A 27,788-nucleotide genomic window follows, 5' to 3' on the forward strand; every position below is an offset into this window, starting at 1 on the left:
TAAAACTCAGCTTTGCTGTTACCTTGCTCTTTCCCTTAGTTTATTTACATTCCCCTACAATTCCTGACCATCTGAACCTGGTTAGTCATAATTACTGGTGCACACTCAAATTTTGGCAGCTCATTGATCACTCCCCATTATGAATAAGCAATGTAAGTTGTTAGAGTACTCTGGGCTTACCGCACACCAGCCTCATTCTCTATCTTTAAAATGGGAGGATGACCTCCCTGCCCATCCTTCCAGGCTGTTTTGTCCCTTAACATTATCTGTTGGGAGGCAGGGAGGCACAGATTGCCTATAGCTATTTCTAAATTACCTGTTACTGTGGGGTCCCAATCTTGCTTAAAGGCTGTCTGTGTGATCATGCAACAAATACAAGATAGAACAACTGTCTGCAATAATACTATTTTAGCCAACATAATGTGTATCTGGTGTGGTGTATCAGCACACACACAGAGAACTGCCGTTGAGCTGCGTTTTTCCCCTCTGTATCCAGAATTGCAGTCCACAGTCTTACGGTTAAGTACGACAACTCAAAATACAGCATGTAGAGCTCCAAGTCTTAGGCCTCATAATCATCTCTATCTCTCCGACCACCTTGATAAAAACAGTAACCCCGCCACCACCAACCAACCAAATGAAAAATGACTGCTAGGCTAACACAGATATGCTAACAAATTTTTGTTATTATTTTTTGAAACTCATTCTCAGTGTTAAAAACACTGTGGAAAAATGACTTGATTCATGGTTGCATTAGGAATCTACTCAACCAAGCCCCTTGTCACAAATTAAATCATAAACCAAAAGTCAAACATGATTTGTGAAATTAACATTAATCGAGGAAATACTCCCTGGTGCTGCATCGTGATTAGTCTCTAGCATCTGAAATATCACCCATAATTCACAAGCTCCTCTGAAACCATGCCACTATCGTTACTGCTGAGATGGCAGGCATGATGGAAAGGTGCTGCCACAACCAGAGAGCTATCCTTCTTTTGGTGCTGGTGAGAACTAGAGGTCACCATGTCTTATTATCTGGGAAAGTACATGCATATGCACTTCTCATCCCACACACACTTCACCCCTCCACAGGCACTCTCTTCTAACTCTTAGTTTTATCCAAGACTATGGTTGTTTCTAATTTTGAACAGGAAAGCTTGGCAACAGCTCTGCATTATGCCCTTTCTTTAAAATAGTGACTAATAAAAAATGAAATGTATTAGGAGTCACTGGCACTTTCAGGGAGTTAGTGTCTTTCAGCAGAGGAATTCAGGGCCTTAGTGTGGAGAGGCAGACAGCAGCTCTGACACAGCTCTGACGGGAGCAATGGCACGAAGATGACTTTGTGTCACTGGCAAAGCCCGATTTGGAGCCCAACATATTTTAGAAGCCAGGAATTCCAGATATAGCTTAAAGATATGAGATGCTTCCCTTTACAAGATGATCTTCAGCAAGAAGACAACTTGTCTGCCAAGAAATGCAGTCATTTTTTGGAAGTCATGGTGTAAGACCATCCCCACTGCTCTGAGCACTAGATATTCTTTGTTTGGAGCAAAATATGCCCCAAGCCTTTCAGGGAAAAGAAAGATTGCTCAGCTCAGCTGCTGACTTCACTGGTGTTCAGAGCAACAAAAAAGCTTCAGTACCTCTATAACCCCTCTCCTCACCCCAAGTGATGACCATGGCCTTTGTCCTTCAGGTTTTCCTATGTTGTCTTCACCACATGGGTGTACCACACTTACCTGGAACACATCAGCTGCACGCTGGGTTAGGGCGCGTGTGTGTGTGTGTGTGTGTGTACACCTAAAATAAGCAACATCCAAATAAACAAGAATCACAAAGAATGTTCCTTCTCTCTTAACTGAAGAAAAGCCTGGGGCCTTATTCAACCCACACAGAAAGCAGAACACAGAGGTGTGTACTCTTTCAAATGGCACCAACCCCTTCTCTGGATTAAAGGACAACATTCTGACTGTTAAGCCTCATTTCCCTTTCCTATCCTTCTCCTGCACACACAGCAGTCTCCATCACATCTGAGCCTCCGTCCTCAGCTGGGGCAAACCAGGAATTAATGGAGTCATGACCATTTGTGCCACTGAGAACAGAGCGCTCAGCATCCAGCTCAGAAAGCATCTGAGCCAGCCTCCACCCCGTGCCTGCATGAGTGCACTCTGGCAACCCCACTTCACCACAAATGGCAGGCGCTGCCCCAGAGGAGGACAGGAAATCCAAAAGAAATTACTGCCTGCTCTACTAAGCTAACCCTTTGGCACAGAGGCCTCACTTCCTAGAACAGGAATTCATTGCTCCAGTAACAAGGCTGGCTGAAAAGTCCACGAGGGATTGTTACCTCCATTCAGCACACTTTCTTTGGGTAAACAGTTATTCCCTTCTTGTGTTGTGACATTAAGGAGAGGTCACTGATGGATGGTGGTTCTTAAAAATAGTTTAATTTTTTTTAAACACTCTCTTCTACTTGCAATAACCTGTTAAAAAGCTGAAAATAACATTGAGTTCCCTACTGGTTTGCCCTTTTCCATTTGGAGAGCATTGATTTTTTTTCCTGTTGTGCCAAGATTAATGTGGCCTGTTTGTTTGACAACAGATTCAACATATCTAGTGCACTGTCAAGCTAAAATGACTCTGTCTGTGGGCAGCATCCCTGCTTGGCACTGGCAATGATCGGAGAAAGAAAGGCTTTGCTAGTTAACTCTTACTGCCGAAACACGAGGAGATTTCAGTGGCCCTCAAAACCGAAATTTATTATTGGTGGCAAAGTTAAAACACTGCCAGTGAGAGTCAAGGGATTCAGTGAAGACTATTAAGCAAGGGAGGTTATCCAAAACATTCACTTAACAATTTGATTCCAAATGGTTCCAGATCTTACAGGTACAAACCTTCCTCTCCTCTTGCTCTTTGATAGTAAAAATTGGTTTGTTCTCTCTCCTCCATTTTAAGTAGAAAGAGCATATAAGCAAAGTAGAAAGAAGAAAAGGAGAAAAGCCAAGAAGATACGGACTGTTCCTTCCTCATTCAAATATCAGATATGACATGGAGACCAGATGAGGGTGGACCACCCTCCCTTTCCCCCCGTTCTTTTGGATGTGACACCAAGTCCAAAACCCTCCTCTCCCTCCCATCCTTCCTCCTTCCCTTCCCCTTTCTCTGGCAAAAGCCGGTAATACCTACAAATATTTTTTATTTTCGTAAACATCATGCAGCTTTAAAACGTGGGGATGTTCTATCAACTTCAGGATGGCTATTTCCCGCTCCACCTGGAAGAAACAAAAAGAAATACAGAAGATTAGAAGTGAGGTATTAGAATGTATTATATATCGCCACACATTTTTTTCCCATTTATCCATTTCCCACTCCTCTACATATGCAGGGGATTCTTCAACTTATAACCATGTATAACGTTTAGCCATCAAATACTTTAAGAAAAAGTAATTTATTCAGCCTCAGCACTCCTTGCCCTGCAGGAGAGAAAAAAAGCAAAGTGTCAAAGTTTAAAGAAGAGTCCCAAATCTACCAAAGGGAGTCAGCGGCAGGAGCTAGATGAGCATCCAAAGCTGCTCCTGCCTTACCACTTAAAGCGGTGACAAATTCCTGAAGCATGGAAACTCCAACACGGCATTTAGGGCTCTCCTGACCTCCCACAGGTACAGGAGTGGCCGCATTGCACTATGTATTGCATACTCCACTAATACAAAAACATTCCCATTCTGAAGAACTTGATGTGTATGTAGGGGAGACAAAGAGTGGAAGAGCAGTGTGATTTAATAGCTACAGAACTGAGGCATAGAAAGAGAAAGAAAGAAAAGAAGTGACATAAGAAGTACAAGGCACAACAAGAAATTAAACCCGATTACTGGAACCTCGGTGTTCAGAGCCTTAAGCATAAGACCATGTTTTCTCTCAATTCCCAATCTGTCTAAGCACGGCTACTTCTAAGAGCGTGTCTTTAACACTGAGTTAATAAATTGTGACTAAGTCCCTGTAATTAGCACAAGTCTTGTTCTTACCCAAAATTCCTATCATGACTGCAATGTGGTTTGAACTTGAATTTACTAAGGGTTTTCATTAGAGATGAAGTCAGTGCAATTCCTCGGCTGCCAGCAAAATTGCTCTGTGCTGCTCAAAGCCACACTGTAACCGCTCTGATTTGACCTAGGCTAACTTGAAGGGAGTGAATGTAGCACTGTGGAGACTGTAGATAACCGAAATAAACTCTGCAACAAGACACAGTCTAAGCAATGCACAGTCAGGCATGACAAATTTCCAGGAATCCACAAAGGCAAGAAAATGACCTAAAGATGAAGACACGAACAACTAGGTAGTTTTATTTTTTTATTTTTTATTTTTTTCCAGTCCTTTAAATAACATTGTCCTGAAGCTGCTATCCTAACAATCTATCCTAACAATCAAAACATGAACAAACTACAAAACCACACATGAACACCTCCTCAGCAGGGATCAGACGAGTAATTAGGAACTTGTGCCTTAATTTTGATGTCCTTTAATTTTCTGAGATGTCATCCTCCACTAAACCTGAACACAGCCAACTTTCTTTGAGTGCAAGTCAGATACTCAATGGGAATTCAGAAGGCGTTAGTTTTCCAGCACTGTGAAGAGGATGAGGGTTTCCTGGCACATTGGTTGTCGCCGCAGATCTCTCTTCCTTGGTACCACCACACAAAAACAACAAAAGCAACTCCAACATCAAACTTGACCTTCCTTGTGTATCAGGATGGAGGAAAGGGTTTTTGCACATGAATCAGTCTTATTCTTTCAAAGACATGCTGCAGACTTAAAAGCCATTTGGCAGATCCACTTCCATCCACATTTAGGATCTCTGGAAGAAGCTACTTCAAGAACTGGTGAGAAGTGTAGCAGGAGGCTCTACTGGAATCATATATGTGCCTTAGCACATCAACATGTATGTACACAGGTCAGCGCTTCCACAAATGCCGTGAATTCAGTGTATGTGCAGTACCTGATGGTGACAGCTCTGTAGGCATAACTGGCTCATGACCGGCACTTAGATCAAAGCCACTTAAAAGTAGAAAACGAGAGCTGGGTAGATCTCAACTGTACAGCTACTCCACCAAAAAAAAAAAACAAACAACAGGAGGAGAGCTCCTTTATGTCATTTTTGTCTCATCCTCTAAAAGACCTGTTACTCTTTTCCCCTATGAGATATGCACTGATATTTGCAGAGAGCTGTGTAAGCTGAATTTGCTTCAAGAAAGAAGAAAAACCAAACAGAAGCAGCACCCACTCCCATAATAATCCTTCAGCGGTACTGAGATTCAGACATCAGCATCACGCACCGTAACCACTCAGAAACTGAAACTCCAACAGCAAAATGCCCTTTAGATGAGGGAGACCAGCAATTTCAAGGGGAACAGGACCACCACACTAGCTATGGCAGTGAGCATCCAACCCCGTTCTCCCTCCTGGGCACCTCCTGCTTGCAGAAGATGAATTCCCTGCGGATTTGCTCTCTGACTGCACTGGAGACTCACTTCTGAAAACCTCTTGGGGGGTGCTGTGGTGGAACACGTTCAGACCAAGTGAGTGATGGATGGCAGCATCCAGTCAGGGCCCAGCTTGGTGGCTGTCCTACAGCAAGAGATGAGGCAGTGATTTATGACTACTGCTCAGAGAAAGGAATTCAGTTACAGCACTGCACGGCTTGTGTTCAATAAGAGAATATCAGACAGGGAAGCAAATACACACTTCCCACCTGCATACTTACGCAAGAAACCAACTACAAAGAAATAGCCCGAGTTACTTTACTTTCATCACTTTCAGTGGATGAGTATGGAAGGTCCTGCGCATATTTTTAATTTCCTGGAAACTAAATCCTGAGAGGAAATACAGCTTCAGAGGTCATAATTCCTACCTCAGGTATGCAAAAAGCATCCGGCTTGTTGCACCTGTGGCAGAGCTTCCCCACAACGTGTTCAGTTCAGCCTTGTGCTGCACTCCCCAGCGCAGGCAGCAGCCTGCTTTCCACAGCCTGCTGCCTTCTCTAGCTGTAATCCAGGGATAAAACTAACCTACTACTCGTCCAAGTAGGACTTTTGCAAGTCCTCTGTGCAAGCCTTCAGGGCTTTATGAAGGGGAAGTGTTACTACTTTACTTCTAGTTCAGGCTTTGGCCACTGTGTGGCAAGACAGAAGTAGCTGCACTTCAACAGTGCTCTCTGAACAGCAATCTGGTAAAAGATCATCCTCAAAGCCCTTCCAGCAGTGCTGTTCCTCTTCTCCCCTCCAAAGGCACACAACAGTTCCCAAAAGGCAGCAAAGGACCACACTCATGACATGACTCCCGCAGGTGCTGTCACTGGGGGGCTCTCCTGGCTCTTATTCCCCCAGAGAAGCCAGAAATTGGTAGGGCTTGGACACCGACTGGGAGTTTCAGTAGTGGTTTTCTGCTCAGGAAGATGGAGTGCCAAAGGAAAGGAACCTCCTTTATAAAAAAAAAGGAGGCCTGAAGCAGCAGGCAGCTTTGCCTTCCTCCCCAGAGCTGTGCCAGCTGCTGGCAGGCCTTTTCTGCGCAGCCCTGGCCTCGCAGGGTGCTGTCCAGCAGAGCTGGCAAGGCCGGGGGAGCAGAGAAACCCTGCAGGGGCATTTGCCTGGATGCAGATGCAATTATCAGAAAGCAGGCCAAGCTCGGAATAGCACGTCTAGGGAGGCTCAGAAACTGTGCTAAATGGGAAACATGGAGAAACATTTGCATAACAGTTAAAAGGGAAAGAAAAAAAGTGGAGCCCTCTGCGTCACACAAACACCAGGGCATGTGACGGGATCCCAGCAATAGCCTGGGCTGCCTCATGCCACAGTGGGTTATCGACCATGCAGCACTCCAGTGCCTTGGCGCTGGGGGAAAAGCTGTGAAAGGCTTTGCAGGGCAAACAGAGGCACTCTGCTAACTTGTAACCTTGCAGGTGCCAATTAGGGGCTTTAAAAATCTATGCAGGAGGCTGATTTGACAGGATGCTCCAGTGATTCAGCTAATGACAAAGAGCAACATGAGGGCAACACAACCCTTAGAGGAATAACGCAAAGCTCCGGTTCCTCTCCTCTGCCTCTAATTCACCCTCCTTCTTCCCCCAGAGGAACTCGCATCTCTCTGGTTTAAGCCCATCTCATCAGCACAGTTTCCTCTGACGACAAGTGCTCTGCTCCCTCGCCTTCCACACCACAGACAGCCGGGGTGCTCATTCACCTACAAGGCACGGAGAGCAGGTGGAGGGAGCCGTGTGCCATCCTCATTGCGTGTCTCAGTGATGAAGGAAGTTTCCTCTTCTCTTGTATCCCCACACTCAGTAACAATTGGGTCACCCATCACCTATGCAGTGCTGTAAGTATTTGAAAAACAAGCTGGAAAGCTGTCTCAGGTTGTATTTTACCCACCAAATCTGCCTAAGCACTAGGCACATCATTAAGAGCCGTATTTCTCAAAGACAGCTATGCCCCAAAAGCTGGAGGACAGCTGATGACACTTCTTGGATGCTTTGAAGTTCACCAGCAGCACGCTACAAAGCTCCTTCTTTCTCCATTGACACCGGTGACTCCTGTATTGTTCAAAAAGGTGACCTGAGAAGGAGCTGCAGTGCTGGTGAGGAGAAAAAAGCCCTGCAGGCTGTACATTTGTTGTGTTGTTTATCCTAATCTCAGCAAAATGGTGCCTAGCAAGAGAGGAGGCAGGCTTTCATCTGAAACTCAAGCTCTCTAATGTTGACCCTGCTATGGTTTGAAGTAATTAATGAAATAATGTTCAAGACTGTCCCTTGGTTAATAGAAACTCAATCTGGACGTGAACTTTCACCAAGTTCAAAATTATTCTGACTTGAGAAGAACTTCAAAGGATGCAAAGATTTGGATGCTTATCTAACTCCTCAGGCTAGAATTCTGGCTGGAAACCTTGTACCAAAATACTTAATTTCTCCAGTGTCTGGCCTGCTGCAGAGTAATTTGCATTTCCATGATGAGAGCATGGAAAGTACAAAGTAAATCACTGTGATAGTATTTCAACCCACTTCACTGAGCTGAATTGGCAAAAACAAAGGTACAAGACAGCAAGAAAGCAATCTCAAGTTCTCTGGAAAGTCTGCGTTTTTGCCATTCCAGATACATCCCATGAACAGACCCCAGGATTTCATTACTTTCATATTTTTGCTTCCATGAAGCTCATGTGGGACTGAAAGTTAAAAATGATGAAAAAAGATTGGCTTTGGTGAAGCCCATCTAAGTCACTTTTTCACATTTTTCCATAACAGAATAAGAAGGCTATTTTTGAAATGAGAGAACAGCATTAAAATAGAAATAGTTTTATACAAATAACAGTAGACCCAGGGTCACTGCTGTGAGGATATCATTCTTCCAAACAAACTTAAGCCACTACAATATCTAAGCAATTCTGTGTTGTATCAGTTGCATCCTTAATTTCAATGGGAGCATAAATAGCGTGTAAGTGGAAAAAAATAGCTTTTAAATGATGAAACATTAAAATATCTTCCTCTGCAGCTCTGAATTTAGTTGTTTTTTCACCAAAAGTAGCCTTTCATTACATTTATACAAAACTTCAGCAGGCCATTACAGAAGCAAATGGAGAACCACAGAGGCTGGCCATCCACGGAGAGTATTTCCTGCTGCTATTGTAGCCATTAGCTTCACATTTCTGAATGCACTGAGACAGATTCACAATGCACTGAAGTCAACAAAAGACATCAATTGACTTAAGTGGGCGCTGAATCAGACCTTCTAATGATCATTAAGTGGTATCTGGAAGAAATCTTCTATTACACAATTTTGACTAATTAAATGCTTTAGCATGAATTCAGGTTTTCTGCTAAGTACTAGTAATTATAAGAAGATTCTGTAAAAAGGGGATAAACGCGGGGGGAAACTAGATTTAGATATCCATAGAATCAGGCAGCTAGACAATGCTGCACAAAATGCAACAAACAGACAAAATTACTGGAAAGCTGAGCAATTCTTCATTTTATTGAAAGCTCTATTATGGGCTCATTCTACCACAATTTTTGTTTGTATGTGTGCTTTTCAAAGTTATTGCCCCATAAATGAAAATGAAAATAGGTATGTATGAGAAGCGAGCGAGTCGCATACTTGATGTTAAAATTTGCATGTGCAAACTTTTACACCACGAGGCTCTGGTAGGGAAATTCATTTTCCACAAAGTGCCATTATAATAGGATGTCAGTTTCTACTTGTCTTTATTGAAACAAGTACCTTTCCCGAGTGCCTTCAAAATCGCATTGCTAGATGCTGCAGGGAATGTTGAACTTGGGCCTGAAGCCCGAGGGCACGAGACCAGCTGAAGCAGTATGGGAGAGTTGTCACGGTGCCCTCCCTGCTGGCTTCCCCACCCCTCCACAAGATGAGAAGACACCTGGCCTGGCCAGGCCCACTGATTTCAAGCTCCTGATGTGACGGGCTTTGGAGCCTACAGGTTATCTAACCACGGAAAATCCCTCCCAGGATCTTCATGGTTTAACTCGGCAGTTACCACCCGCAGCATTTCCCGGCGCTCTGCCATAGGCTACCGAGTACATACGGCGCTTAGCCTCACCCGCAGCCTGTGCTGCTTTACGGAGCATCGGGGCGTCATGCGAGGGACGCTGATGGGACCTGACAAGGAGTGGATTTCTTCTTTCAGCACTTGAGATTATCTGCTGCCCGGTGGTACGCAGCTACCCAGTGACTGACGCACGAACCTCTGCCAGCAGGCAGCAGAGGGGGCCCCTTTACACCGCAGGGCAAACAGCCTCCCCGCGCCTCCTGTCACCTTCCCTGAGTGCCACATCCTGGCTGCCATCACCGGGCAGCGCGGGGACAGGGCACGAACCAACAGCCTCTCTGCAGGGGAAAGGACCCCATATTTCACTTGGCTTTTTTTTTTATCCCTTCCTTATCCTTGTTTTTAGCTGTAATGCACGCTGTGCTTGCTTTCATCCAAAGCAGAATGCTTGCACTGCTGTTTTGTTTTGTTTTTCTTAAAAACAAAACAAAACAAAACAAACAAAAAAAACCAACAAACCAACCCAGGTGCAGCCTGGTCATTATGAGAAACCAACTACCCCAAACAAGGAGGCTGAGCCAAGCCTTTGTGAACAGTGATAGCTGCTGCCCCAAAGCTCTCCTTGCCACCCCAAATCCACAGGGTTCACCCCAAACTTAGGAACTGAAGCCTGGCCCCCACAAGCCGTGCTGTAGGCAGGACTCACCTGAAGCTTTTTTCCTTAGGGACCGACAGAGTTATGCCTCTGACACAGCTCTCAGGAACGCTCAGTTGCTCGCTTCAGGGCCGTATACACTAAAGACCCCAAGAGCAGGAAGCCTAACAGGCCCTGTGCAGGGACACCCTGCAGTTCGCTGTGCTCCAAACACAGAGCTGAGAGGGAGGGATAGAGACATTACAGATTGAATCTGTGCAGCACCAAACACAAACTGGAATGGCTGAGCCAGAGAGGGTGGAGGATGCAGGAGATGCTGAATCCCGGAAGGGAACATGGGCGAGCACAAAAGGCTTGGTATAGCACAGCAGAGCTTAATGTCCTGCCAAAAATCCAGCGCAGAGCTTCAGAAAGCATTGGTTGAGGCATGTGATAAGGCAGAGTGGTTCCCAAGAGCACAAAGAGCATCCAGGAAAGGGACTGAGACAGTGAAGAGATGCCCACGGCACCACGGACTGGCTCCCTCAGGGAGTCCACTGTAAGTACGAAGAGAAATTTAGACGGACAGTTTTGGAAAAGCTTCAAAGGATAAACTCTCCACTATTTCCTGCGTGTCTTGGCTAGCTTCTTTCTCCCTCTACCTCTTTTTCTCCATTAGTCATACTGGCCTTGCTTAGCTCTTCGGCATTGTATTACACAAATGTCCTTTACACTTTCTCCCTAATACTCTTCCTGAAGTAATCAATAAGATTGCTCCTGTTTCCTTCTCTGAAACTTTCCTTAATGGCCATCTCTGGTTCCCTAACAAACCAGGCAGGTAAGGAATGCTCCAGGAGAGGGCAGAACAGCTGGAGCTTTGCAGAGGCTGATGCAGAAAGCCAGACTCCGACCCTGCCCTGTGCTACTCCACAAAAAGCCTGATGACATCAATCATTTCAAGGAGTGGAAAACATATAATAGGGGGTTTGTTATTCTACTGCATCCTTCATTTTTGGGTGCCCTTGACTCTTAGGTGGATATTTGTATATTGGGGTCTGGTTTCAGCTGACTTAGCGAAGCCATGGAGATGCAAATGGGAGGGAGCTAGGATGGCAGGGAGCTAGGAGGGATTCTCCACCGCTGACAGCCCCGCACGGCTGGCAGCAATGGGAGCAGAGGCTGAAGCACCCCACAGCTCTCCCCCTCACTTCCATTTTCTAACATGCTGCTGAAGCACAACTGCTCCTCCCAGAGGGTCACGGTCCCAGACAAACGGCAGCATGGATCTCATCCAGGAACCATGAAAAGGCCAAGGGCAGCGCAGCCCCACAAAGTTCATGTTTGCACTTTGCTTTACAGTAACGAGGGAGCCTTGAGGGGTGGCCTGGCAGCGGCAGACAGAGGAGACGACAGCCAGCTCTCTGCCAAACTGGGGCGCCAGCAGCTGTGTGCTCAGGGAGGCTGAGCAACCCTTCAGCCCAGCTCTTCTTGGCCAGCAGCTTGTGTCACACTGCAGCAAGAACAGCCCCAGCCTGACCTGCTCCAGCTCTCCATCACCACTTCTGTCCATCCATCCTGGCTTAGGTATGTTGATCCTAAGAGCTATTTATTTAAGGTGTTGGAATTAGTCTGCTTTATCCTAGAATAAGCACTCCAAGTGCTGAGGAAGGCGATTCTCTGGACACTGTCTCCATTGTGGTCTCTGCCTGTGCAATCTCCACATTTCCTCGGTATAGGCTGGCTTGAAGGAGAAACAGTGAGATCCCATTTCAGCTTCTTCCTAGTCTCCTACCCATGCACTTTTCTGGAGTAAGAGAGATGTGGAATATTAATCTGGATAACACTGGAGAGGCATTCAGTATGCATAATCCTGGGGCAGATTTTTCACTATTTCATGTTTGATATGGGTTCCTCCCAACAAATGTGGTCCCTTTTATAGTTGCTAAGGCCTCAGAAAATGGATGTATCTCTCCAAGAACATGAACCAGCACTTCACTTCCAAACATCCCTTCCCACTCATATACATACGGGATTATAACTTTCTAATGCAGACCCACCTAAACCATAATCATGTCTTTTTGTATCTTGCAAGGCAGGCCTGAACAGCATGGGAAATCAGCAGTGACCTCAAAATATCTTCGTCTCTGGGCTACCTGTCTGAAATCTAGGCAGGAGCAGAGGGGCTCCAAACCTATTACCCGCAGCTCTTTGGTGACCCACAGATCTTCATGGACTCAGTCCCATTCCCAGGTCAGGAGGGAACCCCTGGTGGACAGTTCACGGATGTTGCAAAGCTCTCCCCTTCCTTCAGCTCCCACACCTCAGTGCTGAGAGTGACGCAGGCTTTCCAGACAACACCAGCCCCAATGCAACAGCTTTCTGTCTGCTGCTTCTGCTTCTTCCTTTGGCACCAAGGAGGCAGCAGAGACAGGAACAGAGGCTGGGAGCTTGCTATTGGGTTTCAATCTGCAAAAAGGACAGCTAATGAGGCAGAAATTGTAGTACAAAGCAAGAGGCAGAGAGGAGACGAAGAAATAAAACTGCACGTTTTGCCTCAGTCTTGAAGCTGCCCGTGCGTATTCCCTGTCTCTCCTCAGGTTCAGCCTGCACCAGAAGACATTATGGCAACACTTGTACTCCCCTCAGAGAAGACAATGTCTTGCTCTGTTTTGTACAAGCAACAGAAGCTGCAGAAAATTAGTCGATTGCTGCCATCAGCATCCAGGATCTCTCACAGCTGGGAGTTAAGAGATCAAAGAGAGCAATGAAGGAACATTTTGTTTCTCAGCTATTTTATCTCTGCTCTTCTATCCTTCCTATCGCACACCAGCCCCTTATTGCTGGAGGTGCTGATGACATCTTGCAGCCAATCTACATCAATATCGGGATCAAGAAACCTCTTGGCAAGGGAGGTTTGCAAACAACACTGTAAGGAGAGGCTCTCGAGCATCTCCAAACAGGTGATGAGGATAAACAAAGTCATTCCTTCTCCACATTGTACAAACCTCCTAGAGGTTCAAATCAGAGCTTAGACAGCTTTTGGTACATCCTTATAACAGGGCCCAGTCAAACTAACTCCAGTGGACATTAAGTCCAAGAACGAGGTTCCCTCTCTTCCCCCACAACCCCCTGCCACACCTAAAACACAACTGCTCACAATCAGACAGTACTAAAAAACTGTTCATATCTTGGACCTTTACTGGATGTCCCCAAACTCATCAAGGCAGAAATCCTTTCTTGCTGTTCAAAGGAACTGAGCACCAAACCACAGAAGGCATACCCCACCACAAGGTTATACCTATGGCTTACAAACAGCCACGGGCTAGTCTGGAATCAAAAAATCTTGATGTAAAACCTTACAGCGTGACTTGGGAGGTAGCTCACAGCTGTCCCGGTACAGTTCTGTGCTTGTGGGGAAGGGGCAAGTGGGCATCTGAAAGTACTTTGACTGTCCCACATTCCTGGTGACACGTCCCTGAGACAACGGCTTTCTGGGTGCACACTGGTGAACCTCCTTGAGGTCCTGCTGAGACCAAGCTGAGCGTGACACCTACAAGCCTTTCAGGCCCCAGTCTTGCTCTTCAGGAAGCTCTCCTCCATGAAAATTACAAAAGGTTGTCACCTTCAGAAAAGAGAACACTGTTCTTGCTGGTTTGATACAGTTAGACACAGATTATTAAAAATTGATTGAGATTACAGAAGAAAAGTGATAGGAAATACCTGTAAAGTTTTCAAACATATTCTCTGGAGTCAAATACTTTCTTTACCACATTTTCATTATACTTTCCAATGCATTATTCAGCCTGGTTGGACTTCCAGGAGCACTTAGCTTTGACCTACCTCTTTATCTCAAGGTCTGTGGGACTCCTGCTACTAAACGAGGCCAGAGTCAGGCAGCAATGAATGGCAAACTCCATCTTTTAGTTCTGTGTCTCTAGAGATGGGTCTTGCAATGCAAGGTCTGCCTCGCTATTTATGAAGGTAAGTCTGGAACATGATGCTGTGGCACCAGATGCCACTGATACCACACTGCAGTATTTCTGAGTGCTTCTGAGTCGTGACACTGAACTCTTTAGCTTTACCTGACTAAACCTGAGCTGAAGACATTCCCTATCCTAAAAGAGATATCTTTACCACTTAGTGAAACCCACCTCTGCAGTGTAGAAAATTTCTCCCTTGAATTACCTGGGTCAACCACATTTTTATGACCAGCAGCATACTGCAATGCAGATGCACCCATCAGCACAGCATTACTGCATGGAGACCAGAGAGAGCAAAGAAATGAAGGCATTTTGAACTTGAGAAAGGTGTTGTGGATCCTGCATCTTCAGAATGGTTGTCTTTAAGTGTTGGTGCTTACTTAAGTCTGTTCCTATTCCTTCATGTCTGCCTTACACAACACATACAATACAGAGTTCAAAGATATCTGGCTTCAGACAAAGAGCAAAGACGGGATGCAATACTTTGTTATGGCAGGGATAATGCATCGCTAAAGAAAGTGCTAATGACTAAACGATTACATAGAGGAAGCTATAGGAAAGTCCAAATGATAAGCAAATGAACTTAATTCTCTGAAAAGAACAGAGCTGGCTGGACAGGCTTACTCTAGCTATTCCGGAAAGTGGCAAAGCAATCATTATAAAAACAGAAGAAAATTTGAAAATTGAGGTTCACTTAAATCACACCATCTTAGGCCCATATGCATTGGGACGCTTCGGCACATACAGCAGCATCCCACTTGCAGAAGCTAATCGAAAACAACTTGCATTTGCCAAATACTTACAATAACACTTACACGTGCAGATTAAAAAGTGCTCGCCAACAATTTGTTAAGAAAATACCAGGCTAAATTTGAAACCAGCAATGTAAGAAATGGACAGCTGGGCTACATCTACCCACCTACCCCCCAACTTCTCAGCATTTTCTGCCAGAGTACACATTCATCAGTCAGCTGAACCTTGTTCCCAGATGTTTGGAACATGCAAAAAACAACCTGTGAATTGGGGAGTTTTCCAAGACTCAGCAATATGGTTGCAACACAGTTTTGGAATGAAAAGGCGAGGGATGCTGTTCGTGTCATCCTCGCTCAACAGAAAAGAAAACCAATTACACCTCTTTATAGGAGACATAATTAGCTCCCTTCTTTCCAATTGAGAAAGCCTTTCCCTCCTTGAAAACCCTCTGCTGCCTCCCACTCATCCATGGGGCAGACAAAAACCTCCACCAAAATCCTGCTGAGGCAGATGTCACACTGAGGAAACCCAGCAGTAACCTCAGATGGGAGGAGATGGTGCCCGTGCTGCTTGGCTTATGTGTTGAGTTCTTACTTACATTAAAGTACTGCAGAGATGCTGTGTGTGCACCAAACCCTGTGAGTTTGGATACAAAACCTCAAGGTATTTAGGGGTAGCTGATCATTACATTATTATGAGGGCGAGGATGATGCTGTATCACACTGCTGTGTAACAGGGATTCAAATGGTACTCAGGAAAGCTCAACGGACATTTGCCCCAAATTGTCTCACATTTTATTTGCCAGAGGAACACAGTAACGTGAAGAGGTTGTTTTTCTTTCCAAGGGTTCTAAAATTATTGCTGCAGGCCATTCAGTGAGAAAAGATGAAATAGCAGGGGACAAGGAACCATGGTGATTTTTGGAGACCAGACCTTTTCTCTGCAGAGACCTATGTAACCATTAAACATAGTGGAGGCGATTTTCCCTGTCCTTGGTCTTACTCCATCCCATGTGGACAACTAGAGGGTTATCCAGAGTTCTGCCATGCCCTTCAGTATCACTCTGCTGCCTACACATTCCCTCATTTAGGGCAGGGTAACATTACACACCCAAACTGGAGCCTCCTTTTTGTTTTGGGGTGGCTTCCTTATGCCACCACAGAAGCCACTCAATCACACTCTGAAGTCCTAGGGATTGTGAGGGCCTTTTCCTGACTTCTGTTTTTGCATTCTTACACTTGTGTATGTTTCTAAACCATCAATATTTTCTCTTCCATGCTACTTTTATTTTTTTTCTGAGGTAGATGTGATTTTTCCTCCAGACCCTTCCCATGTTCCCTTCATGGTGGCTCTGGATGTGAACTTGAAGAAAATCTCTGACTTCCATTTCAACAGTGTTTAAAGTGCTTGCTTTAGTCTCCATCTCTCTTACATAGTCTAGGGTCTACTTGTAAGCCACAGAAAGACAGTGAAGACAGTAAGAAGGTGAAGAAAACATTGCCTTGCAACTTCTAGCAAACAAATATGAAACAGTCTGAAAACTTGTGGTGGCCAATATGGGTGTTCCTGGTGGCCAAGCAAGTAGTGGGGACAGTTTTTACTTCTGACACATTCAACACACATCTTTCAGGGCTGCTCGTGGTGAGATTCCTTTGGACAACTCTTCATTTACCCAGTGAGCCAGGCGCTGCTGTCCCTGTCCCCTCTGTGGGAAGTGACCTGTTTGAGAAAGCCGAGATGTCTCCACAGGGTGTAATTTAGCACTCTCCAGGCATCCCAAGGTCCCTGAAGCACTGTTGTGTCTCTCTGATCCCTTATCTTGCTCATGATCTGCAGATGATCAGTCACTCAAAGCCCACAGGAGAGGGGAAGGCTGCCTACCTACTGAAGGCCTGAGTCTGTCAGTTCCAGCTTCAAACACGAGCAGAAGCTTCACTTCAGGAAAACACACAGCACAGCGCTGATACATGCTCATTAGGGAAATGCGAAGCGGTTCTTTAAACAAGAAACAGAAAATGAGCAAAGGGGAAAACACAGAGCAAACAGTCCTCCCTTGAAAGTAGTCTGAATATTTTCAAGCACAACACTCCTTGCAGAGGGAAAGGGAATTTGTGGCACATTGCTGTGTCCTTTCCTTGATCCGAAGCAGAATGGCTCCTCCTCATCCCCTTCCATGGCATGTGTGTGCATTCTGGCCGCTTCTAACCTGGCCTCCGGTGGGAGCCAGCACCTCTGTTCAGCTCCCCAGTGGGATTGCTCTGCTGTTGATCTCCTTCAGACCCAAATCCCTGCCTTACCACACCGCCCCGTGGGCTCCTCTCTCCTGGGAGAAATGGCCGATGCTCCCCGAGAGCCCAGGAGGAGAGCCTCCGCGATGAGGCAGGGCTGTAGGAAGCCACCGAGGCCTTACATGAATGAACAAGTTCGATTTTCAAATTTAGGCCAGGAGCAGCTCGCCCAGCCTAATTTTTTCTCCCTCATGCTGTTTATTCAACCGAAAGGCTTTTCAGATGACCTGAGGCGATTGCCTTCATGGGTGAGTGTGCATTTGACCAGAAGCCCTGTTTGGCAGAAGGACTTTGTTATAAGCACTTCGGTTCTGTTGCCCCCACTGCATGCTGCTTTTCCTGGCCCCTGGCTGTCTCCAAGTCCTCCACAAACTTCCCTCTTCCAACACGCAGGGACCTAGCAGGCGCACAGGCCACGTCACTGAACAATCTGAGGCTTTGTGCCTCAGCTGCTGCCCAACAGTTTATTGTACAATTGCCCTTCTGCTACATAAAACCACGGTGCCTCACGTGCAATGCCCTTATTCTGCTCAGAACGCCACCTGGGTTTTGCAGCAGTGGTCCTCAACCAGCAGAATGAGCCAGGCGAGGGGTTAAAAAAGGATTTCTATTTTACTTTTACCCAGGGCTGGAGAATTCCCTTCTTCTCCACCCCTTGTGACACCTCTTTAAACAGAGTCGCTTCTTCCAGCCCCGAGCCCACCTAAAGCCAAGGGGTCACGCAATGTTTCTCAACTCCTTTGTTCACCGGAGCAGGATGGGGGCACGAGATAAGTCCTCGCCGAAGCCACCAACACAGGCTGCCGATGAAGACATCAGCACCATGAAGAGCTGCTGCCTCCTGTGCTGGCAGCTCCCTCCCAGCCGCCCCCAGAGCCCTGTGGGGCCGGAGCAGCCGCCTCTCCCCGGGGCATCCCCACCGCAGCGGGGCTGGAGCTGCGCTCCCCGCGTGCAGCCGTCTGCTTGTTCATCACTCAGGATGCAGCTACTGCTGCAGACGACTGAAGACTGAGGATGTTGCCTCCTCCTCACGACGCAAGGCTTTTCTCCCTTCCCTGACTGCTTTTAAAGGGAAACATCCTTTTTCTGTGTGTGTGCTGCGACATGGGAATGTGGGTTCTGACCTTAAAAAATGTGACAAAGGCTTGCACTGCAGTCCTCACGGTGTCTGCGGCTGCGTCGCTGGTACAGGGATGTTCTGGCAGTGCGTGCCTGCCTGGGAGCAACCTGCCGTGCAGAAGCCCACTGTGATCTTTGCAGAGCTGGACCAAAGACTCTGCGCCAGTTTCCCCCCAGGTACAGCGTGGACGCATGGAGGTGCCTGGCTGCTGGGTGAAGCACAACTGCTGCTCTCTTTCACTCCCCGGAGTACAAAACTACGGGAAGCAAAGAGAAGTCAGAGCATTTGTGAGGCTGTTCCAACCTCCTCTTGGAGACAGGCACCTTTAGCTCTGCATGCTCTCTAATGCAGCAGAAAGACTGGGAAAGCAGGCTGTGCCCTTCAAGCTACAGATAATGCAGCTGCTTGGCAAAATGCAGTGTGCAATACCAAAAGGGAAGGCCTCTTCCAGCAATGGCTTTTCCAAACCAAAGATCAGTCGGCAGATAGGACAGGACTGCGGAGCATCTCCGAAATGTGAGGCACATCCCCAGTTTGCAGCTAATCAACAGAGAAACGAGGGCGCTCCACACAAGCTGGTGGCACAAAGCAGATGCAGTGATGTCAGAGCTCCCAGCACCTCTGCAACACTGACTGGGCACAAACAGCAGCAACAAACCCTCCAGTGTCACGGACGACCCTTACAATGAGGGCATTTTGTCCTGCAGGACAAACAGAGAGAATCTAGAGAGAAATGAAGAAAACTGACCGCTTTCCAAAGACCCTCAAGGCGGCTCAGGTGCTTCTCCTGCCTTTCCACAGGGCTTTGCCCATACAGCAGCTCCACTCAAACTCAGCCAGAGAGGATTCAGTGCTTATTTGGTGGTAACTCATGCTTGCCTGTCTTCCTTCCTCTCCAGGTAAAAAAGCTCCCACAGAGCTGCTCTGGGAACAGCCAGGCATGAGGTGGTCTTTTGGGGAACAACCCTCATCTTGCTTCTGCTTTGTTCCTTTGCCCTTTCCAACCAGTTTTTTTCTTCCAGAGCAGTCACATCATGAGGGCAGTGACTCCAGGACCCTCGAGCACATGAGTAGGCTGTCTTTTCTTCTAAAACGAGTGTGTTTTTTTTTTTTTCTTTTCTTTTTTTTTTTTTTTCCCAGAAGTGCTATTGTTACACTTTTTGTGAAAAATCATCATTGAGAAACACTAAAAAGCATTCTGCAAATACTGCTCCTAGTTGATATTTGTTTTCCCCCTAGGAATTCAGGTACTGCCAGTGGGAGCTACATGAGATGCTGACCACTCCTCCCTCAGGAACGCCATGAAGCAGAAGGACACTTCCCCTCTGGCAGCTCTCCTGCCTCTGGCAAAACCCTTCCAGCAGGCAGGGCACCAGCAGTGGGTTGCTCTGCCCAGGGAGCACCCCAGAGGGCATGAGGGTAAGGCGCTGATACAGGGCTCAGGAAGCCTGGCTTTGCTTTCCAGCTTTTTTGATAGCTTTCGTTTGCCCTGGATGGGTATCTATGGGTATCTATCTCTGCCTTCTTTAGAGGATGGAGGAAATCAGACAGTTGACTCTTTTCACATTCTCTGCCCTTTTGCATGCGTTGCCTGTTTCGACTGTGAATGCCTCAGGTCAGCGCTGGCCCCTTGCTTTGTTTTTAGATGCGTTTTTAGAGCACCTGGTATGCTAGGACACTGACATTAGCCTAACACGTGGGAAGACACACCCTCTGCCAAGCACAGAGGGAAGATGGCATTTTCAACACCAAATGTCATCGCAACTCAACTCACAGCCTGCAGAGAACGAAGCGGCGTGGGGCGAAGTCTGCGCTACGTCAGATGGAGCAAAGCACACACTGAAAGCACGCTGACACGGCCAAGCACTGCCTCTGGTCAGCTCCAGCGGGCTCCTCTACTGCCCTGGCTCTGCAACGGCACCACGACAGCAGCAGCTGGCCCTGCACAGGCCAGAAGTGAGCAGCCATGGCACAGGAAAACACCGCGCCTCGTATGCCAGGAGGGCAGGCAGCATTACAGGTAGACCGGTAAGAGCAGAGCGAGCTCCATGCTGAAGAGCAGGGAATCTTTGTCATGACAACAGAGAGCTGTTCAGCTCCACACCACGCGCAGGGAGCGCATGGCGAGGCAGTGCTCCGGGGCTCCTGCTCGCAGCAGGGAGGTACCGGCAGCACTGCAGCACTGAGGGGTGGTTTATTTTTAACAGCAGTTTCTAAAGCCGGAGCTAGTGATTTTGTTTGTTCGTCACTTTTTATTCCATCCAATGCTCTGGCTGGATACCCGCTCCTTTTACAGGCTTTATTTATTTATTTATTATTGTTTCTCCTTGAAGCAGGGACTGCGAATGCTGTGATAAGTACGCTGAAAGGTTCACTTAGTTTCAGCTGCAGTTTCCCTAAGTGCTTCTGTGTCCCCTGCTGAACTGCTGTTTTGTAACGCTGGAGGTGGAGCACGCTTTGGGGATATTCCACCACCCTCCTGCCTCCACCGCAAACCCACTCAGCCACACCACGGAGCATCTGCCCTCTCCCCTTCCCTTCCTGTAAGAAGAATCAAGAAAGAGGCGTGGACCCTCACCTTTGTCATCTCTTTTGCACCCAAACCATCAACTGAGCAGCTCCATGCTTCACTCCTGCCCCGCGTCCTTCAGGGGGCAGGAACACAGCTTGCTGCACTCATCAGCCACGCAGCCACCGCTGCAGTGATGCCGGCGCAGGGGAGGATCTGGAGCTGCAGCTCAGTGGGCTGAGGAAGGAGCTCTGCCAGTCGGTGCCCCTTTGTAATGGGTAGCGAGCATGGAGGGCAAGTGCAGCAAGGCAGGAGACCTGGGGCTGCCAAGGGAGCCGTACAGCACAAGTGCTGGGCTCTGCAGTCCCTAACAGGGTGAGTCAGACTCTGAAGTGCTGCGCTGCTCTCTTGGTTACAGCGGCTGCTAATTCAGCGGGTCGGGTAAAGCATGCTTCCAGGAGGCTGACAGCAGGAAGCGCAGTGAGGCCTGGGACTTCTCCAGGGCTTGCAGTTGCCCAGCCCATCACACAGAAGAAGCACCTGCGAAATGCAAGTCCACGTGGGGACTGGGATGCCAAATGTCCCACAGGGCTTTGCTGGGTGGGGACGGCACCAGACTGAGTCCTTCACCCAGAGCCCTTCTGCCAGCTTCACAAAAACGCGCGTGGAAGCTTTCAAAAGGCTAATTTCTGAAGAGGGAGTAAAATACAGGGGCTGAATGACAGCGCTCCCAGCGCTGCTTCTTAAACACCCAGCAGGATCTGAGGGGGTTCTTTACGGGTCGCAGTGCCCAACCTGAAGCCTTCTGCAAGCAATTCAGAGGACCGGGACTGCCTCTGGTGGTTACCAGAGCAGGTCCCCAAAGCTTTCAGACTCTCACTAGCAGACCTGCAAGCTCTTTACATGGAGGGGAGGTGGCAGAGGGGAGGCTGAGGGGATGCCGGCCTCGCAGCCTGGCAGTCGCTGGTGCATGAAGCAGAACAGACACCGCCCTCCCCTCCTGGAGCTGTGCAGACCCTGCAGGGCCGGCAGGACCCACGGCTGCTGTTCGTCAGCTAACTTGGCAGCTGTGACTCCGGCACCGCACCGACAGCGGGCACGGGAACGCACAGAGTGCTGCTGTTAGGGGTAGTTTATTCGGACTGGTTCCTTGGGAACTGACCCTTTGCCGGAGGTGGCACGGGAGCGGAGGTGAGATTCCCAGCCGAGACATCAGCACCGAGCTGTTTTCTGAGCCACTCTTTGTTGCTGGCTCTTCGCAAGCCTGCAGCCTCCGCTCCCTCCTCCCCTTCCCAAAAATAAAGCTCCATGATGTAAAAACATTCCTTTGGGGCTGGAGGTGGAAAAAGTAGGACACCACAGTTCGGAAAACGCTCAGCACCGCATGAAATATTCACTATCAACTGAAACAGGTTTACCCGGAGGAGGGTATGATGAAGAGGGAACGGGGAATCAATTTCACTGTCCTATGGTTTGTTATTCTGGCTTCTTCTTCTCTTCTCCAAATAAGCTAAGCTTTTTGGAAGCTTCTGGCTGACCCAGTTCTCACTCCCTCGCTTTTCAGTCCCTCTGTCCTTTCTGTTTTATGAGCAAGTCAACGTGCATCTTATAGGCACAATCCTAAAGACTGCTGCTCTCCAGAACAGGGCTAATAATGTAATAAGGTGTCAGAGAGAGAAGGAGAGAGCACGTGCAGCTGGAGCAATCCATCATTTGAGCATCAGGGGGATGGGGAAGCACGGAGTGGTGCCACCAGTCCCTTTAAAGGGTTTTCCCTTTCCCTTAGCAGAAGCAGCAAGAACAAACCAAAGGTTACAAGAACAGCTATTGCTCTCCTCTCTGCACTTCAGGATCGCGAATGAAGCAGAATACTTCTCTCTGTAACCAACTACCAACTTTTTGGTACTGGTTTTTGCTAGACACAAATGACAGCAAGAAGCTTGGAAAATATGGAAAGAAGGAGAAAAGGCTCTGGTGACGTATCAGCCTTCAGCATTAGCATGTTACCTGCTGCAGTTACGCCATCCAGGGCAGCCCCAGCCCAAAGAAAAATAAACTTTGTGTCCTGATGTACAGCGTGTGCAGCCTCATCGCCAGAATCACAACACCCCAGGCAAGGAGGGGGTGCTCCGACAGTGCCACAGAAGAAAGGAGAAAGAAAGGAGAAACTGCAGAGAGGCAAAGCAGTGGATGATATGAGCTCCATCTGTGGTTCTCTGGGGCCACGTCGGGATGGGGATGAAGGCAAAGCCCAAGTGCCCGGGCAGAGCCACACAAGAGGATCATGCAGTTGTCTGCCTGGGATACAGCCCCTGTGCAACCAGTACCAGTGCCCAGCAAGGACCTGACCACCCCCTCTGAGTCCTTCAGCACTGAGTGCATTCAGACAACACATATGGGAAATCACACGTTTAATTTTTTTTTTTTTTCCCAGTGAGCCCTCACAGAGAATGGGCCTTATATAAAAAGCCAAGCTCCCGTACTCTGACGGCTTCAGAAAAAGCTACGACTGAAAGCTAATCTGCAATGAATACATTTTCCACTCAACCAAACCCCAAATGCGTTTTATCAAACAAAGGAGCTCTTTAAATGATCACCTGCTCCAAAGGGCATTTTCCTAATGACAAAGAGCACGCGCACTAGCCGTTTCTGCCACCACCAGCGAACACAGAGCCAGCCACTCCACCAAACGGGGACACACCAGGGAAGCTGTGCCCGCCTCACTCACCGCCTGCCACCCTCCAAGCTGGAGCCACGCCGCTCATTTGCGCTGCACATGGGACGGGATGCGACAGCGCATCCCTCCGAGACATCCTTACTGTCCACAGGGCCTGGCCAGGCACCACAGACCGGAGCAGAGCAGGAACAAGCACGACCAGATGCCCACAGTCAGACCCAAGCTGATGCAATAGGAAAAAGCAGGATTTGTTCACTTTTATGAGTCTGGGCTTGTGGTTTAATTCTGGTTAAGTCAGTGCTGATGAAATCGATTTTTAAAAATATTTATCAATTATAATTCTATGATTCCTATTTTTCTAAGCCCTGTTTAACATCACACTTTTGTTTTGAAGCAGGTAAGCACAAAAACCAGACAGCTCTAGCCTTACTGAGCCTGGAGAAGGAGCAGAGGCAGACCTCAGAGCAAAGGCCTGGCTAGCCCTGGGGCGCCCCAAGAGATGCAGCCGGCTCCTGCTTATGGAAACACGCCAACACACAGAGCAACTACAGAGCGATTCTTCCCTGGCTTACCTGCCCTCAGCTTCTGGCAGTGTGACAGGGCTGCCCGGACTGCAGCTTCTACCCAAAGGGCACTCTGACTCTTGAAACTGCATGCTTCAGGCTTCCACTACTTGGTGTAATTTCATGATGTGGTTTTTGTTCCCTTTAAAGCTCCTGCCTCCATCATTTAACTCACTTCCCACTCATGCTGGCAGATCATTTCCTAATTGCTTCTCAGAACCTGTGCTCTCACCACAGGCCCATGGTCAGCAGAAGGCCAGGACTTGGACTCCGATTTCTAGAAGTATTTGGGAATTCAGATGAAGGCCACCTATGCGGATCCATTTTTGTACCTTTCCCAGAAGTTCACTCACTTCAGGAATTCCTTTCTCATCAAAACCAGCAGTGTTTTCTGCTCTATTAAGTGATGTACAGATGATTATATATATTTGCCTTTCTCTTTTCTCCATAAGAACAGAAAAATCTTTCTCCATCCACTGAAGGGAAACTCCTAAATGGCAATGTTAGCTCTCTTCAGATGCTCTTCTAGAGAAGTAATCATTGGAAAGAAAGGATTCTGTAATCAGAAGCAGATGACGATGCAGTGAGTGGATGGATAACAAAAGGTAAATGTTCTCCCTAGCTGAGCTGGAGGGAGAGGACTGGCAGAGAAAACTCCCAGATGAGCTCATATTTATACCAGTGAATTATGGGGGTAAGTATTTACTTATTTGCAACGCTGTGAAATAGACAGCTAGGTCTTTTTGCTACCTGCTGCTAGTATTTGCTTTTAGGAATAAAGCTGGCCTTTATGAGCCGAACACTTGCTCTTTTATTTCAATTAAAACATGTAAGGAGCTTTTAAGGAGGTGCTCCCTCTGAACAAGGTCAGTTCTCTGCCATGCCCCAGGGGGAATGACACAGGAGGAGCTATGGGTGGCACCCCCCCGAGGACCACCGGCTGAGCAGTGTCACTGTATCTGAGGAATTGCACGTTTTCACTGCACAGGCAGACACTCTTCAGGCTAGCAGGCTCACCAGGGGATTGTGTTTGCTCTCGGTGCAATGTCAGGAGCACGGAGAAGCCACATGGCCACGGCTCTATTCAAAATTACAGCGCCTGCTGGATGGAAACGAGCAAAGCCTCACTACCTGCACGAACCCCTCCGGTTGCTTCTGGCGGATCCTGCAAGAAAAATCAAGAACGCTCCTGGGGGTTTACAAACTGCTTAAAGAGACACTGTCTAATTCCTATATACTCTGCAGGGCTTATTAAAATCCTCCAGGAGAAAGTCACAAGCACAATTAGAGCCGGTTCCAGTAGCACACAGCTGCATCCTGTGATAAGCAGGGGATTGAGTGCATGGCAACACAATTTGACTCAGCCAAAACGGCTATCAGAGGGACTGATCACCACTACCTTCTCTTCCACTTGTAGTAGGCTGTCACTGTGCTGGCAGCAGCAGACTTCACAGGGAATAAGCACACCTGGGACAGGGCAGAATTTGGCAGGCACCTGAAACTCAGCAGATGTCAGGTGTTTTATATAGCATCCATTTTCCCTGGAAAGTCAGTCTGTTTGGATAAACATGCACTGATATAGATCGAGCCACCAACCCTCTTCTCCTTCACCTGCTAGCTGCATTATCTGCAAAGGTCTGACTACCTTTTCTTTAGTATTTCTGAGGAATCTCCTCTGAGAGAGGATCCACATCCTTGTGTCTCCAAGCAGGAGTCACCACCGCATGATCCTCCAAGGACAGCCCTGGTCTGCCTTCCATCACTAACAGCAGGCACAGATGCCAAGCTGAGCTGCCTACACCATATTTTGGGCTGTTATCTTTCACCTGTCAAAATGCCCCATAGTCTTTTGAGCACTCATGTAGGCTAAAACCATGAGAGTTTGGGATTTCTGGGGCAGAGACAAGAGGCTGGGAAGGAAAGGAAGAGAAGCCATGCAGGGAGCAGAGGAAAAATCATTTTTGAGGACTGTCATCTGCCCTGTCTCGTTCTGTTTACGTATTTTCGATATAAATGATACCGGATTAGTAAGTGTCTGCCAGAAATACATAAGGCCAGCCCCTGTGCAGCTGCCCAAGGAGAGCTCTGGAGATAAAGAGCTCAGCTATTTCTAACTGGCAAATATTGTTCTGTGGGATTATTAATGCCTGCTGCAAACTTGGCTTCCAGGGGGTGCCTTCTCTGGGATCAGTGGGTGTTCACAAAGCTTCTCCTCTGCAGAAGGTGTTAACAGCACTGCTTACAAGCAACATCCCCAGTGTCTGTATTGTCATGGGGATTTCTGCAGATGGCTCACAGTCATGACTGTTGGCAATTTATTACTGCTCCCTGCTCTTCTTTCTTCCCTTCCCTCTCTGCAAGCTCTTCCTAACGTCGGCCCTCCTTTCCCTTAGCTGTAGCAGGCAGCCTGCAGGAAGCACTGGCAAACAGGAAAGGAAGAATGAGCTGGGCAGAGCACCTCAGACAGGTGCACGGCTCAGGGGCAAACGACTGCACAGCCCCATGTCACACACGTCAGCCCTGGATTAGATAAACTGGCAGCCAGCCACCGAGATAAAGTGCCTGCCTCTGAATCCAGCAATGTCAATTGTCACGATGTTAAAAGGGAGGGAGGACGGAGAGCGAGGATGCCCAAGCTGGTGAAGACACGCAGGTGAACCAAACTGGACAGATAAAAAAGAAAGAAGACAAGGACAATAGATGCTAAACATACTCCACGGCTGCAAGCTCTGTCCTGCTGCCCTTGGCCAATGATTAATGTTCCTATGGAGCACGTACAGGTCTGCTCTTAATGGGACTCCCTCTGGACTGCAACTGGGAAAAACGCCACTGAGGCTGCATGGGGGAATTTGAGAGGAGTAAAATCAATCTTTTTTGCCATTTAAATAATTTTGTTTCTGGCTGTACTTTATGCCTGAATTTCAGACTGTGCAACTTTCTTCCTCTGGACCAGGTATCACACCTCCCTCTGTTAATTTACCAGGAAAATCTGAATGGTGAGAGTTGAAGAGAGGCTCAGGATGTTGATGGGAGAAGCCTGCAGGAGGGGATGATGTAGGCTGGAAAGCAGCAGCCTGGAGACATGGGCCTGAAGTCCTGGTGGGGGTCCTGATCTGGATTCTGACACCAGGCCACAAGAGAAGCTGTCTGAAAGCAACCTGTGCACGTCCAGACTATGCCCTGTGTAGCTCTAGCTAACTCACAAGCTGACCAGATGTGTGAGAATGTTTCAAAAGAACTAGCAGATGCAGGGGCTAAAACTTCCTCTTTTTACTTGCTTTTCTTCCTGAGATTGGCTTTTACATTCCTATGTTTGTAGCATCTAATCCCTTCCCCTTTTCCCCTACAGAATTCAGACTGCTGCGTTCTGCTCAACTGACCTCACAGCTTCTCAATATTCCAGCAAAATCAGGGATGCCCCAAAGAAGGAAGCTCAGATCTTTAAGGAATACCCCAGAAAAGGCCTCCTCACACAAGCTCAGCAGCCATTCTCTGAAGCCTGGTCACAGCTGTCTGCTACCTCTCACATGAGTATGGCATGTGCCAGGCCTGAGACCAAACCTGAGCAGGTTTTTCCCCAGGGAGCGCTGCCATCAATTTCTGTCACCATTTTCTACGTGCACCTGGGCACCCGCTATTTGCACCAGTTGGCACTTACCGTCATCCAAATGCTTGCCATAATTCATGAGCCTGGAGCAGCAAACACCCACCT

General features: G+C 47.7%; 1 protein-coding gene across 8 annotated transcripts in view; it reads right to left on the reverse strand.

The window, feature by feature from the left end:
- Positions 1–27,788, reverse strand: part of BRSK2 (BR serine/threonine kinase 2) — a 299,566-nt gene that overhangs the window by 105,223 nt on the left and 166,555 nt on the right. For all 8 annotated transcript variants that reach the window (XM_032189203.1, XM_032189202.1, XM_032189197.1 and 5 more), the window contains exon 3: positions 3,190–3,275. In XM_032189203.1, coding sequence (XP_032045094.1) covers positions 3,190–3,275 — 86 coding nt within the window. The remainder of the gene's footprint in view (positions 1–3,189; positions 3,276–27,788) is intronic.

The sequence above is a fragment of the Aythya fuligula genome, chromosome 5 (assembly GCF_009819795.1).
Source record: "Aythya fuligula isolate bAytFul2 chromosome 5, bAytFul2.pri, whole genome shotgun sequence".
Classification (NCBI taxonomy): Eukaryota; Metazoa; Chordata; class Aves; order Anseriformes; family Anatidae; genus Aythya; species Aythya fuligula.